Raw genomic sequence first — 16,296 nt, 5'->3', positions numbered from 1 at the left:
TACACTCGTAAAAAGGCTGTGGACCACTGTTGTGCAGCAACCGGTTTGCTAGGTGGAGGGATACATATGTGACACGGTCACTGGGGAGAAGAGTGGTGTGCTGATCGCATGTCCGCCAGGCAAATAATGCTGTATAATTCACACAAATAAACAGAACGAGATCAAGACGGACGGACATTACTGAAGAAAGGAAGCTTTTATATACCTTCATTATGGGAGACAAAAGAAATGCATATGATGCCGCTTTTAAGTTAAAGGCAGTCGATGTTGATGACATTGTGTTGTGTCACCCTTTTCTTTATTTCCCGGTCACGTCTACTCTGGCGCTATACGTGTCGCTCGTTAGTTTAATGTAACTTAGCGCTTTGTGCATGAATAAAATTAGCATGAACAGACCCTCATTATGGAAAATGCTAGAAGAAATGGATAAAAGCGACAAAGGAAAAGAGACTGACGAAGTGTGTGGCGAAGGATATCTGACGCTGTTCCAATCGGACACTGAGGAGGAAGACTTCGATGGTTTCAGTACACAGGAGGAAGGTGAAGACGACTCTTATACTGGCTCTTTTTTACTTTTACTGGTATGTTTTTTTAACCAGCCCTGTTAGTTTTTGCTGGTGCGGCTTATAATCAGGTGCGGCTAATAGTCCGGAAATTACGGTACATTCATTTTGATGTGCATTCCACTCGCGGAGAGAGAGTGAAAAAAGACAAATTTTGTTTGATGTCATGGCTTTTGGGCAGATTCGTTGAGAACAGCCAAAAGGCATACCGTAAATTCCGGACTATAAGCCGCGACTTTTTTCCAAAATTTTGAACCCTGCGGCTTATAGTCAGGTGCGGCTTATATAAGGATTTTTTTTGTGATTTTTGTGATGACTTGATCACTTTTATACACTGCGGTATCTTGAAGAAAAAAACAACAACAAAAATACTATTTTGAAACACTACTATGGCTGCTGCTTATTCTGGCTGTGTTGCTTGTGACTATTATGAGCTTTAGTAGGAATGCACGCTAGGTGACCTGCGTCAAAGGGCTCTAAACCCTTTCTCTTACTCTGCCATGTGACTCAGAGATTACACAAAGCAGTGGCGCTGTTTGGACCATCTGCATTGTATTAAAACCCAATAAATCAGCATTTAAATTCAATTCTTCTGACATTTTGCTCACCCAAAACAAGTTGTAATGAACGTGAACATTTAATGCATTTTATTCAGAAGGTTGCTTTGAACCCCGAGGCTTAAATGGCGGCGCGTCGTATTTATGGATTTTTACGGCCTCCAGGGGGCGCTCTAGCAGGAAGCAAGAGCGAGACAGACGAAGAAGAGATAATGCGCCGAAGAAGACGTGCTAGTTTGTGTTTTGAACATTTCGCGGATCACGCACACACCCTCATCATGGAAAACACACGAAGAAATGCATTTGATGCAGCTTTTAAGTTAAAAGCAATCGATTTGGCTGTCAAAGAGGGAAAAAGAGCTTAAATGGCGGCGCGGCGCGTCGTATTTATGAATTTTTACGGCCTCCAGGGGGCGCTCTAGCAGGAAGCAAGAGCGAGACAGACGAAGAAGAGATAATGCGCCGAAGAAGATGTGCTAGTTTGTGTTTTGATAGGCGAATAGTGCCGTATAATTCACACAAAGAAGAGACAGAACGAGATCAAGACGGACATTACTGAAAGGAAGCTTTTATACACAAACCCTCATTATGGGGGACAAAAGAAATGCATATGATGCCGCTTTTAAGCTAAAGGCAGTCGATGTTGATGACATTGTGTTGCGTCACCCTTTTCTTTATTTCGTGGTCCCGTCTACTCTGGAGCTATACGTGTCGCTCGCTAGTTTCATGTAATTTAGCGCTTCGAGCATGAATAAAATTAGCATGAACAGACCCTCATCACACTCGAAGAAATGCATAAAAGCGACGACGAAAGAGAGACTGAGAAAGTGTGAGGCGAAGGATATCTAACGCTATTCCAATCGGACGCTGAGGAGGAAGACTTCGATGGTTTCAGTGCACAGGAGGAAGATGAAGACGATGAAGCTCTTTTTTTACTTTTACTGATATGTTTTTTAACGAGCCCTGTTGGTGCTGTACTACCGTGTTGCTGCTGTGTTACCGCCGCGTCTCAGTGACTTTTACCGGGTATGTTTTTTTTAATCCAGCCCTATTAGTCTTGTGTTACTTCCGTGTTGCTGCGGTATTACTGCCGCGTCACGGGCAGTGTTTGGAAAGAAATGTTAAGGTATGTTATTAAAACTTTAAAAAAGCTTTCTGTGTCCAGTCTTTCTTTGTTAATAACTCGCGTGCACACTTCCGTGTTGCTGCGGTACTACTGCTGCGCCACAGGCAATGTTTAGAAAGACATGTTAAAGTATGTTATTAAAACTTTAAAAAGGCTTTCTGTGAACGGTCTTTCTTTGTAAAAAACGCGTGTGCACGTGCGGCTTATAGTCCGGTGCGGCTTATATAAGAAAAAAAACTAAAATATCCCCCAATTTTAGCTGGTGCGGCTTATAGTCCGGTGCGGTTTATAATCCGGAATTTACGGTATATTCCACATGATTTACTTACAGTGGATGAGAAGCTGTTTCCGACCAATACTTGCTGTAGGTTCATGCAATACATGCCTAATAAACCCGACAAGTTTGGAATCAAGTTTTGGATCTTAGCTAAAGTTGGAACGAAGTACTGCCTCAGTGTGAAGCCGTATCTTGGAAAGGATGAGCAGAGAGTCAACAGTTTGGGGACACGTGTAGTGATGACACTTATGGAGCCGTACTTTGGGTGTGGCTACGTCTGACAACTTTTTCACGAGCAAAGACCTGGCACTGAAGCTTTTGGAAAAACTAACATCAATAGTTGCCACCATGCGATGCAACAGGAGAGCGATTCCAAGCTCTTCAAAGATGGCCACTCACGAGTCAATATTTTACAGGTCTGACCCAATACACTTGGTCAAATATCAGTTAAAGCCCTCAAAACTGTTGTGCTGTTATCAAGTCTGCACAAAGATTCTCTGTGCCAGACAGATAGCAAGAAGACGTTTCTGATATAGCTATTACTTGGAATGTATTTATTGTAAAGTTCTTATAGAGACTTCAGCTATTGAAATGTATAATTGATAGTGCATTTTCTATTTTCATGTTTCTATTAAATTGTCCATTTGTATAATATTTACATCCAAAGTTGTGTCTGTTTTCATTGAATTGGTTATTTGGATCGAGGTAATTTTCATCATCAAATGTCTGATCAAAGTCAAAGTCAAAGTCAAAGTCAGCTTTATTGTCAATCCCTTCATATGTACTGATGTTCAGTATATTGAAAAGTTTGTTTCATTTCTTCACTGAGCAGATTTTTCATCACTTACTATTTTTTGTATATTTGTTGTGTGTTCGTTTGTGCTGGACATATTTTGGTATACTTGTGCGGGAATGAACAATGACTATCATTTTGCAGACAGGCAATTTCTCCTCTATCATGTGACAGGTCAATGTAACCTTTATTTACTCATACTGTTTATATCATATTTCTGTTGTTTATTCTTTTGTTTTTATTTATTTGGTTGTTTTGTCTCTGTCTTCTTTAAACATGTTCAATAATCATCCCCAAAATAAACAATGATGGAGTCAGCGAACCTGCCTCATTGACATTCGGTATGTCATAAAGGTGTCTTGCACCTGGAGGAAAATCACACTCTGATACTCCGCACCAACGCCTCATACTGACCTACTAAGACACCACGTGAGGTCCATCCAAAGTCACCACGGTTCATGTGGTTCTCCATGAGGAGAAGCCTTTGAAGGACCCACCATGCGAAAATCTTTTGGAGGGTGCAGCCTACTAATTGGGAAACAACTAGTTAGATACTGGGGTATTGTCGTCAGCTACTATAACCACTACCAAGATCCACACAACAAAAGGAAGAGTTGTTATCTTCGACCATGATGGACGGTCTCAGAGAACAGAAGCTATTTCTGTACATTATGTACTATACATACTGTACATGCATACACAATGACAATGTATTATCACTCTATCCCCATAATTTCTTCCAAATGAGCGTGTCTTTATGTCTGTATCTGAAGTAGGAATAAAAGTCGTAATCTCAATAATTAATGCAACATTCCAATTAATTTCTTCACAATAGCAGGCAAAACCTACATAATTTTCTCTCGAACGTCTCGTGAAGCGGCACACATATTCTTATACAAGGTGAACGGGAGCGTTAAAGGCACAGTCATGTCATACAAAGTGCTGAATAAGCATCTCTGTAACTCACTTTACTCTTCATTTTAGACCTTTGACAATGTTCTGCTTTGAAATGTCTTAGAATCTTTTTATGGTGTTTATAGTTAATTTTTCCGACATCTTCTGTTGCTCGGCTAATTTGTTATTTGTTGTTACGCCGACTACGCCTGAATAGCGAATAAGTACCTTGACAGAAAATGACACCACATCACATTAAAGGCATGCAGAAAAAAACAATAAATACAAGCTTTGTCCTAATGTTTTGCTTTTTTTGTTGTTACAAACATGTCAGAACAACGTGTACATGAATATTGAAACATCTAACATTCTTGGAGTGCGATTAAATTATTGTATAAGGCCAAATTATTCATGACATTGGCAAATTTCAAGCTAAAGGGGATTTTAACTTGGTAAATATTTTTTACTGGGAAAAAAATCACTCAACCAATTCAACCAGTAGTGGGACTCATTTAAAAGTGTTTAATCACACATTATGTTTTATTTAATCATATTTTAATACAGCACGATTGGGTGCACAAATGAGTGAAAACTGTGGGCCAGTCCCAAGCCTGATAAAAGCAGAGGGTTGCGCCAGAGAAGGGCAGCCTGCTGGACATGCTCAAAACTTTGTCAAACAATATCAATCTAAAGAATTTCATATTGGATCGGTTGCAACACCTTTAAAAATGCTTGTTTAAAAACAAACCAATTTGGGTTAAAAATTGGACGGATTTAGGAAATTGAGTCAATTTGAAAAACAATTTGACCCAACTTTCTGCATTGTTTTTTGTACAAAACAACCTAATATACTGTTTCTGGTGGGGCAAATTGTTAGTCAACTTTCTGGTTAGGGTCATCTTTATAACCCAGCAGTTTTAAGGGTGTAATGACTGCCTTCTGAGCTGAAATTCAGCGATTTTGAATGGAATGTCAAATTTACAAGCATCCTCTTAGGATAGGGGTGTCCAAACTACGGCCCGCGGGCCAACTGCCCGCAGCAAATTCTGAAAACATAATTGAATGTGGCCCGCACAACAGCTTGAGCACTTCTCAGTTCCCACAGTAGATGGAGCCCGCCACACAAAGCGCTTGACGTCCGATTCGCCCCCCCCGGAAGAGAAGGGAACGCGCAGCGTTGGACGTTCCACTAGCACCCCCCCCCCCCCCCCCCCGGAAGAGAAGGGAACGCGCAGCGTTGAACGTCCCACTTGCACCCCCCCCCACCCCCGGGAGAAAAGCGACAACAAACAACTACTAAATTGGCCCCCGGGCCCCTTCACGTTACTACATATGGCCCTCCTTGCAAAAGGTTTCGACACCCCTATCTTAGGATATCTCCAAACAGAACTAATGGTTTCACATGTATCTTTGTAATGAAGAAATTGAGTGAGACTGACTGACTAATGCTCTTTCCCTGTCCGATGCAGCTAGACTTAGCTGCGCCAGGCCTGATGACAATCCCCCGGAGCCCCACTTCTAGTGAGGATGAGATGGCCCAGAGCTTTTCTGATTATTCTGATGACTGCGCCTCTGAAAGCTCCCATGAAGAAACCATTTATGAAACTATTAGGGCCAGCGCTGAGCCTTCACCACACCACATAGACGACATTCACATAAACTCACAGGTGATCCGCATTATCATCCCTGACCTGCAGCAGACGGTGAGTGACTTGAATGGATGCCACAAAGGGAGTCTAAAATACTATAATACACATTGTGTGTGGTTTAAAGAAGTCATTGTCAAATGGAGAATGAAATTTGCTTTTGAACATAAATATTTGGAATTTTAATTTTTGAAATCTATTATAAAACTGCTACTCCAGTGTGTCCAAAAGAAATCAAGTCCGCATTTGGTTTTCACAGAAATCATCTCATTAGAGTAAATAAGACACGTTAATAGTAAAAAAAATTAACCATTAATATATGAATTTGTAAATATGGCTTAGCGTTTTTGTTAATCACTATCCATGTATAATGCGCAAAATTTAACAAATTTATTGTCCTAAAATCTGGGGTGCGTATTATACATGGGTAATTATTATTATTATTTTTTTTTTTATCCGGATATCATACGGAGGCCGCCATTACAGATGCGCTTTCTTCTCTGCTGTTCACTTCAAACACGCTCCATACGAATACAATGCTCTCGTATCAGACGCTTGCTCGATCACCTGCTCGTTTGCTGTCACAATGTACCCTACACAAATCCGAAACATTTCTTCGCTATTGAGTTTGCTAGCGCATGCGCAGTGATACTGACCGGCAGAATAACATCCGGTTGTTCCCGGTTGATCTTTTTTCTGAAATAATTTTACGTTTACGGACTTAAGTAGGAGTCAAAATTTGGGTGCGTATTATACATGGGTACAGGCTTTTTTCCAGCATCAACATGCCATTTTTAGGGTGCGTATTATACATGGGGGCGCATTATACATGGAAAAAAACGGTATGTTTATTGCATGTACTGTATCCAGGGGCACTGGTTAGCACGTCCGCCTCACTTTTCGGAGGGTGTGGGTTCGATTCCACCTCCGGCCCTCCCTGTGTGGAGTTTAAATGTTCTCATTTTCTCCGGGTCATCCGGTTTCCTCCCACATCCTAAAAACAAGCTTGGTAGGCCGAATGAGCACTTCAAATTGCCCATAGGTGTGAGTGCGGATTGGTTGTATGCCCTGCGATTGGCTGGCAACCAGTTCAGGGTGTCCCACGCCCACTGCCCGATGACAGCTGGGATAGGCTCCAGCACGCCCACGACCCCCGTGCTTACAAGCGGTATAGTAAATGGATGGATATTTATAACTTAAATTGTAACTTCCTGTGCTCAGAAATACATATAAGATCAGAAAGTTATAAAAACCTTTGTCATTACCCCCTATCAAAAATGTCTAGTTATGTCTATTGATTTGGTGTGTAGGTATAATTATATGCTTAAAATATTTCTTTTATTGCTTTAATATGTGAATATACTTGTCTGCTTATGTACTTTATTCAATGAGGTTTGAGCATATCTGTTTTTGTAGCTAGGCAGGACTTTTTGTATTTCGACTCCATTCCTTCACTCCCTCTGTTGACCTCAGTTTAACTGAGGTCACCAAAACCGTTGATACCACCAGGGTCCCTCTGTTGGCACACCACGTCCCTCTGTGGAGCCGCTTCGAGTCCCTCTGTGGGGCCGCCAATGAGTGAGAAAAATAAATATCGATAAAATTCATACCCAGACATTTGTAAAAGATGGAGAGTGGAAAGGCAATTGGCCTAGACGACATTCCAGTGACAGCATGGAACTATCAAGGAGAGATGGCAGGGGAGATTCTTAAAAAGCAAGAAAATTCCTGGCTTCCTATTTTTTATTTCAGACCACGGCAATGTGCAGAACTGTAGTAGCTATAGAGGTGTTGTTTTGTTGATTAAGCAAAGCATGAAGTTATGGGAAAGAATGTTAGAAGCGAGGCTTGCAAATCTCTACTGGCCAAAATAATGGAGAGTGTGGCAGAGATGAAGATGTTGCAGGACATGCAGATGGTTGGTGTGACAGGACAGAAAGATATGGAAACGATTGCTCTGCTGTCGCGGCCCCTAACAGGAGCAGCCAAAAGAAGAGGAAGATGAGAAAGAAAATGTGAGAGAAAAATACATAAACAAATAACGAAATACATACTACATACTGTAAGGGATCGGACAGTACAGCCAAGTGCGTAGCGACAGAGACTTTATTGTAAGATGGGAACAGCTGGCGCTGGAGCGGCGATCTGGCTGGGGGAACAAACAATTCTGCGGGATCTCCGAATTGTCAAGTGAGTCAGTTTCTCAGGGACAGATGAGCGAAGCAGCATCACGGGACAGACTGACACTCGGGTCTGCGCTGGCGGCGCTGATATAGCGCTGTCCATGAGCCCGTGGCAGGTGGTGGTGATTCCACTGACAGGGGGGGTGTGGTCCTGTCACAGGTGGCGCCAGCACGTGACAGAACCCCCCCCCACAAGGGACGGCCCCCGACGTCCCCAGACACCAAAACAAAAAAACAAAAAACAAAAAAAAAAAAGGAAGGCAACCCCCCAGACGACCAGGCGGGGGGGTCAGCACTCCGCCGAAACGTCCGACGCAGAAGACCCCGGTACCGGCGGACAAGACCCCCCCAGACCCTCACCCCTGGTCCCCTCGTCCCTCCTCGGGCGCCCGCGCCGAGGACCCGGTTGGTCCGGATGACAGCGATGGAACTCTGTGATGAGCGAACGGTCGAGTATCCAGCGGCTCGGAACCCAGGAGCGGTGTGCGTCGTCATAACCCTCCCAATCCACGAGGTATTGGAGGCCACGACCGCGCCGCCGCGATCGGAGCAAGGAGCGGACAGCGCAAGCCGGACCCCCATCGACGAGCTGGGGCGGCGGCGGCGGAACGGGCGCCGGCGCCAACGCGCTCTCAAAGAAGGGCCGCACACGGGACACGTGGAACGTGGGGTGAACCCTCATGGACTCTGGAAGGAGAAGACGGACGGCGGACGGGCCAATCACCTTCTGAATAGGGAACGGTCCAACAAAGCGGGGCGCCAGCTTGCGGGATCCCGCTCGCAGCGGCAAATCCCGCGTCGAGAGCCACACACGCTGCCCCTGCTCTGTACTCCGGAGCCGGCGTCCGGCGCTTGTTCGCCTGGCGGGCGTAGCCCGAAACAGAGCGGAGAAGAGCGATCCGGGCCCTCGCCCAGGCTCGATGACAACGGCGGACACAAGCCTGGGCCGACGGGCACGCCGTACCACGCTCCTGGTGGGCGAACAAGGGTGGCTGGTACCCGAAGACGCAGTGGAAAGGCGAAAGTCCCGTGGCCGAGCTGGGGAGGGAATTGTGGGCGTACTCTACCCAAGGAAGCTGTTGGACCCACCCGCGCTGGTCCCCGGCGGCCATGTTCCTGGTTCAGGTGCTCCGCTTGACCATTGGACTGAGGGTGAAACCCCGAGGAGAGGCTGGCCGTAGCGCCGAGGAGTCGGCAGAACTCCGCCCAGAAGGTGGAAGCGAATTGTGGACCTCGGTCTGACACGATGTCCTGTGGGAGACCGTGGTGACGAAACACCTCCCGCACCATGATGGACGCAGTCTGCTTCGCAGACGGGAGCTTAGGCAGAGGGATGAAGTGCGTCATCTTGCTGAAACGGTCCACCACCGTGAGGACCACCGTGTTTCCCTCCGAGGGGGGGAGGCCCGTGACAAAGTCGATTGACAGGTGAGACCAGGGACGCTGGGGGACCGGCAAGGGTTGGAGCAGCCCGGCCGGAGAACGAGTAAACGTCTTACAGCGGTTACAAATCGAGCAGGCTCTGACGTAATCGCTGGTGTCCACTTGCCAGGTGGGCCACCAGAAACGCTGTGCCACCACGTACCTCGTGCATGCAGCTCCGGGATGACAGGCCTTCAGGGACGAACAGGCGACCCTCCGGGCAGTTGCTGGGGCCGGGTTGATCGCGTGATGCGGCTTCCACTTGGCGTTCAATCTCCCATGAAAGAGCCGCCACCCGAACCGAGCTCGGGAGGATAGTGGGAGGCGGACCCTGTCCCTCCTCCCCACCAGGAAACAAACGCGACAGGGCGTCCGCCTTCGCGTTACGGGAACCCGGTCTGTAGGAAAGAGAGAACTCAAACCGGTCAAAGAACAGAGCCCACCGTGCTTGTCTCGCGTTCAGCCTCTTGGCCGATCTCAGATACTCCAAGTTGCGGTGGTCGGTCCAGACAATGAACGGAGTGGTGGCGCCCTCCAGCCAATGCCGCCACTCCTCCAAGGCCAACTTGACGGCGAGGAGCTCCCGATTACCGATGTCATAGTTCCGTTCTGAGGCTGACAAGCGGCGAGAAAAAAAGGCGCACGGGTGGAGACGATCGTCTTGGCGGCTACGTTGGGACAACACCGCCCCGACACCCACGTTCGAGGCGTCCACCTCGACCACGAACTGTCTGTCGGGATCGGGGACTCGGAGGATGGGAGCGGATGTGAACCTCCTCTTAAGCTCCTGAAATGCCTGTTCTGCCCATTCCGTCCATTTGTACGGGGAGGCGGGGCTGGTAAGGGCGGTGAGGGGCGCGGCCACCGTGCTGTATCCACGGATAAAACGGCGATAAAAGTTCGCGAAACCCAAGAACTGTTGCAGCCGCTTGCGTGTTTCGGGAACAGGCCATGACGTGACCGCTTGCACCTTCCCAGGGTCCATTTCGATGGATCCCTCACGCACCACGTAGCCGAAGAATCTGACAGAGAAGGCGTGGAACTCGCACTTCTCTGCCTTCACGTAGAGCGAATTCTCCAGGAGGCGGCGCAGCACCGCCCGAACATGCTTGATGTGCTCAGGGAGCGAGCGGGAGAAGATGAGGATGTCATCCAAATAAACGAACACGAATCTGTCCAGCATGTCTCGTAGCACGTCATTTATCAGGGACTGGAAAACCGCTGGGGCGTTGGTGAGCCCAAACGGAACCACCAAGTACTCGTAGTGTCCGTTCGGGGTGTTGAAAGCCGTCTTCCACTCGTCTCCCTCCCGGATGCGGATCAGGTGGTAGGCGTTGCGAAGATCCAGCTTTGTGAAGATGGTGGCACCCTGAAGGCTCTCGAAGGCGGAAGAAAGAAGAGGCAGAGGGTATCGGTTCTTTACAATGATCTCGTTTATTCCCCGGTAGTCGACGCACGGGCGGAGCGTGCCCTCCTTCTTCTTCACGAAGAAAAACCCCGCTCCCGCAGGTGAAGAGGCCGCCAGGGACTCCCGGATGTATTCCTCCATAGCCCGGCGCTCAGGAGCGGACAGGGAGTAGACGCGTCCCTTGGGAGGGAAGGTGCCGGGCAACAGGTCGACGGCGCAATCGTAAGACCGGTGTGAAGGAAGAGAAGTGGCCCTGGCTTTACTAAAAACCTCATTGAGTTCGTGATACACTGCTGGTACAGTGGAGATGTCGGGACTGTACCTGGGCGGGGCGCTACCGAGTGGGCTGGTGGCCGCCCTCAGGCACGTCCGATGGCAGCGTTCACTCCACTGCCGAACAACCCCCACCTCCCAGTCCAGCACCGGGTTGTGCTGCCGCAACCAAGGGTGCCCCAGAATGAGCTGCTGTCCTGGGAGGGAAAGAAGAAAAAACTGGATGGTCTCGTGGTGATTGCCGGAGAGCAGTAACTTAACTGGTTCCGTAACGAAAGCCACCTCGCCGATCAGACGGCCATCAATGGCACGTGCGGGAATGGACGGGCTCAGAGGCAGGAAGTCGATACCCCACTGACGTGCCATGATGTTCCCCTCCGCCCCGGAATCCACCAGGGCTGCCACATTCTGGTCGCCCGCCGCAAGCTGGACACGTGCCTGTAGCGTGAGCGTGCTGGGACTGGGAGAGCCGGTGCTGGTCGAGCTCACGCGGATCCCCCGACGCCGCGTGAGTTCCGGCCTTTTAACGGGCACCCCGCCACCCGATGACCCCTTTCCCCACAGTAAAAACACAAGCCCAGTGAGAGGCGTCGACGGTGCTCCTCTGAGGGAACCCGAGCCCCTCCCAGATCCATGGGCTCGGCGGGTGGTGTGGTTGGCGGGTCCCCAGCAGACGGAGGAAGGTGACCACGCGGGTTCCGCAGGGGCCTCCGCTCCCGATTGCGCCGGCGCGTCCGGATCCGCCGGTCTACTCGGGCCGCCAAGTACATCGCGCCCTTCAGGGTTTGCGGGCGATCGTAGGAAACTAGTTCGTCTTTCATGTACTCAGCGAGGCCGTTGAGGAATGTGCTAACGAGCGCCGGCGCGTTCCATCTGCTGCTGCCGGCCAACGTCTGGAACTTAAGTGCGTACTCCGCGACCGATCGGCTACCTTGACGCAGCGTCGCCAGTTCCTCGGCGGCGTCTTCAGTGGCAGAGCCCAGGTCGAATAGGCAGAGCAATTCCTCCGCGAATGCGTCGAACGAATCGCAAGCCGGGGCCATCCTTTCGTATTCGGCCAGACCCCACAGCCGCGCCTCGCCCGTGAGGTGGGTTAGGACGAACCCGACCTTGCCAGACTCCGACGCAAACGTGACGGGCTGGAGGCTGAACATTATACGGCATTATACGAATGCCCTCACATGCTTGGGATCTCCGTTGAACTTCTCGATGTTGCCGAGGCAGGGCTCCGGGACGTCCACGAGCCTCCTGGCCTCAGTTGACGGGCGGTGCGGGGGTGCCGTGACAGCCGGGGACGCAGCCACCGACAGTCTCTGGAGGGCTTGGGCCATCTCCTTCTGCTGTAGCTGTTGTTGTTGACCAACCTCGATCAGATTCCGGATGTCGGCGGACAGGCTGCTGATTGCGGTCTCGGCTCGCTCCAGTCGGCTCAATGCCGTCTTGTCGCTCACTGGCTGCATAGCGTTGGTCAGTCTGTCCTGTAAGGGATCGGACAGTACAGCCAAGTGCGTAGCGACAGAGACTTTATTGTAGGGGGGGTAAGATGGGAACAGCTGGCGCTGGAGCGGCGATCTGGCTGGGGGGAACAAGCAATTCTGCGGGATCTCCGAATTGCCAAGTGAGTCAGTTTCTCAGGGACAGATGAGCGAAGCAGCATCACGGGACAGACTGACACTCGGGTCTGCGCTGGTGGCGCTGGTATAGCGCTGTCCATGAGCCCGTGGCAGGTGGCGGCGATTCCACTGACAGGGGGGGCGTGGTCCTGTCACAGGTGGCGCCAGCACGTGACACATACATATATATGTACATATAGACAGACAGACATCGAACGATCGCCCATTCGGTCACTCAGTCATTTGGTCTCGGTCATTCTGTCACTCGGTCACTCAATCATTCAGTCAGTCACTCAATGAATGAATGAATGAATGAATCGATCAATCAATCAATCAATCAACCAATCAATCTCACTCACTCACAAGTGTTAACTAATTTGTAATAGTATTGCAAGCAGTTTAAACTCTCATGGAATATGTGGATGTCCATATCAGTTTTATCAAATTCTAATCCTACTTTACCTTTGTATAAGGCACAGGTGTCAAACTCAAGGCCCGGGGGCCAGATGCAGCCCGCCACATCATTTTATGTGGCCCGCGAAGACAAATTGTGCTTCATATTCATGTGTCATTACTCGAATTGAAAATTGTCTTCACTTTTAATAATATTTTATTTTTAAATATTTGGCCAGTTTTTTACTCGTCTGATTTGAAAACGAGTTACTTGTCAGTTTGTTTTGTAGCTTTTACTGTATATAATATGAGGTGCTCGTACATTTATTTGGGGTGACAGTCATAACGGCCCTCCGAAAGAAGCTATGACTACACTGCGGCCCGTGAAAAAATGAGTTTGACACCCCTGGTATAAGGGATAGCCTTCTCAAAGCATAGTCATCGTAATTTATTCAATCTGTTGTTTTACTAACATTTAATCATTGATCAATCACGTATCTTAAATCATGCTTTTCCTCCTTTGAAGCGACTATGTACTTCAAACCCAAACGCCACCATTTTTTAGGGAAAGAAACATTTGTTGAATCTATTTGTTTTCGACATAATATTCCTGCAGTCATCTTAAATTTGTTCAATTTATCAATCCCTTCCCTTGTTTATCCTGCAAATGAATCACGTGAATAATGTGTTATTCAAACTTTAACGTTCATAAGTTAGTCACCTGTTCTCAATTCGTTTGGAGTCTGTATGTTATTGTTCCAATTTTTTACATTTAATACTCTCCCACCTATTTGACCCGATCTTGTAAAGGTCTACAATTTATTATAAGCTATTTTAAAACTCTCCACGATGTTGTCTCCCATTCACTTCATTTCTGCCGAGCTGCTTCTTCTCCTCCGTCTAGCACAGGGGTCACCAACCCGGTGCCCGCGGGCACCAGGTCGCCCGCGGCGACCACATCAGTCGCCCGCAGCGACCACATCAGTCGGCCATAGGCCAGTTCTAAAAATAGTTTACAGTACACTGGTGAAGAGCATGCAATGCCAGGCTAACATTAATGTTCAGTGTCTTCACATAGAATATCATTAATAAAAATATAAAATTAAAGGTACACTGTGTAACTTTGTTATTTCAGAAGTGTATTATCAAAGTGGTCGCCCTTTGCTTTATTCGGTGCCCTTGAAGTAGCTCCCAACTTCAAAAAGGTTGGTGACCCCTGGTCTAGCATGTTGAAGACTTAAAAACCATCAATTCTGAAAACACTTAAAATCTCACAATTCCCCCCTTTGTTTTGTTTTTTGTTTTTTTCCCCCTCCCCCTTTTGACACATTCTAAAAAAAGTGTCACAATGGTTAAAAAGTAAAAATAACAATGTCCATGGTAACATACCCATCGCCGGCTGGACTTCGGGGTACCTCCAGATGCCATCCTGGCCTAGAATCACCAATTCTCAGTCACTGAAACTCGACTGGCAGCATCTCACATGGCTGTATCAACAAAAGCCATCACCCTCCTGTAGCTGTGCATGCAGCTCTCCGCACAATAAACATCCATAATACCAAAAAATAAAATTCATAATGATAAACAAAAAATAATCCACACACGGGCGCATGTTAAACGTATGAAATTGAAAACTGGAGCCTGCCGAGCCTGTCCTGAAAACGATCACATTTACAAACTCATTATGAAAAGTAAGGGGTTAGTTGTTAATGCATGTTCACAGACATGACACAAAATTCTCCAAGACTGCAGTTGACAACCTGCAAAGTAAACACGAGTTTAACAAATAAAGCACAATCTGCTCCCTGGGTTGCTGTTAGAGGCTGCAATACAATTAGGTAAAACATCAAAACAAAGCAAGTCATCACAAATTCCGTCACATACATTTCGTCACACTGTCAGGTAAGTCCAGAGTTGTTGTCATACACTGTCTTGGCTCAGAGTCTTGATTGTCAATGCTGGTATAGTCACGTCTGGTCATAATCTTGAAATGGGCCTTCTCCATTGAAGTCTTTTGTTGTCAATGGTGCCTAAGAGTCATCCTAAACCCATATTTAGTCCAAAATTAGCCCTGATCAATCTTGCTTTTTCAAATCTGTAGTATCTTTATATTTTTCAGGTGAGAGGAATGTTATCCTCTGCTGTGATCACATCACTCCAACTTTGAATCACTTTAACCATTCACAATACACAAACACCACACCACAAGCACAAACTTGACATTCATACACCATTACAGACAAACTGTCATCCCACAACACACACAAAAAAACATACAATATTAAATTGTAAAAGGAACCCTTCCTACGCAAAATTTTCTCCTCAATTAAAATTTCCCTTTTTATGTTAAATCCAAAATTAATATCTAATTGTCTGGTCTCCTGTCCTCTTATCGCTTGCCAATATGCATAATGCTGGAACATGGTTTAACTCCCCATTTAGTTTGCTCACATCTCACAGACTATTTGACACTTTGTATTGAGCTGTAACTTCAATATTTCCACCTTCCCATATTTCTTCCACTAGAACATTTCCATTTTGCTTTCAGTTTAAATTCATCCCTCCAAATAACTACCTCTGGCAAAGAACCAAAAATTTATAGAGCACTCCCTTTTACTGTTACCTTGTTCCTTCATTCATCTCCTCACAAGCATTACTGACCCTTCTAAAAAATAATGATACTAAATATAATGTTTTACAAACAATATACACAGCTTCCTCCTGCCACTTACACTATCACCTTGAAGATTATCGTTCTCATTTTTGTTGATGCCAATTCTTAGAATAAAAAAAAAAAGCTTACTCTTGATAATGGAGTCACGCTATATCACAAATTTTGAAAACCTTCTTCCACGTTCCCCCTTTGTACCTATAAAAAACCAATAAGAAATATTTTTGCTGTCGTGATCATCATTGAGGCCCTCACACATGTTATCCCTGCACTTTAAATTGTCAATTTTTGTACATTTGAAGCCCTTTGAGACTTGCTTGTGGGCTATATAAATAAACTTGACTTGCCTTGACTTTATTATTATTCAACTTCTTCTGCATTCTTCTTCCTCTTTTTTATTTATTTATTCATTTATTTTTTTTAGCTTAACTACTTCTACGAATTCATCTGATTCACTTCATTCCACTTTTAACACAT

At 46.8% G+C, this 16,296-nt stretch overlaps 1 protein-coding gene across 1 annotated transcript in view; it reads left to right on the top strand.

Annotated features, from left to right (window-relative positions):
• Positions 1-5,655: 5,655 nt before the first annotated feature.
• The window catches only part of shank2b (SH3 and multiple ankyrin repeat domains 2b), a 252,715-nt gene continuing 242,074 nt past the window's right edge, over positions 5,656-16,296 (top strand). Inside the window, exon 1 of the mRNA XM_037247312.1 lies at positions 5,656-5,913. Coding sequence (XP_037103207.1) covers positions 5,656-5,913 — 258 coding nt within the window. The remainder of the gene's footprint in view (positions 5,914-16,296) is intronic.

The sequence above is a fragment of the Syngnathus acus genome, chromosome 3, assembly GCF_901709675.1.
Source record: "Syngnathus acus chromosome 3, fSynAcu1.2, whole genome shotgun sequence".
Lineage (NCBI taxonomy): Eukaryota > Metazoa > Chordata > Actinopteri > Syngnathiformes > Syngnathidae > Syngnathus > Syngnathus acus.
The sequence above is the reverse complement of the archived record's forward strand: the minus strand, read 5'-3'. Positions and strand labels throughout refer to the sequence as shown.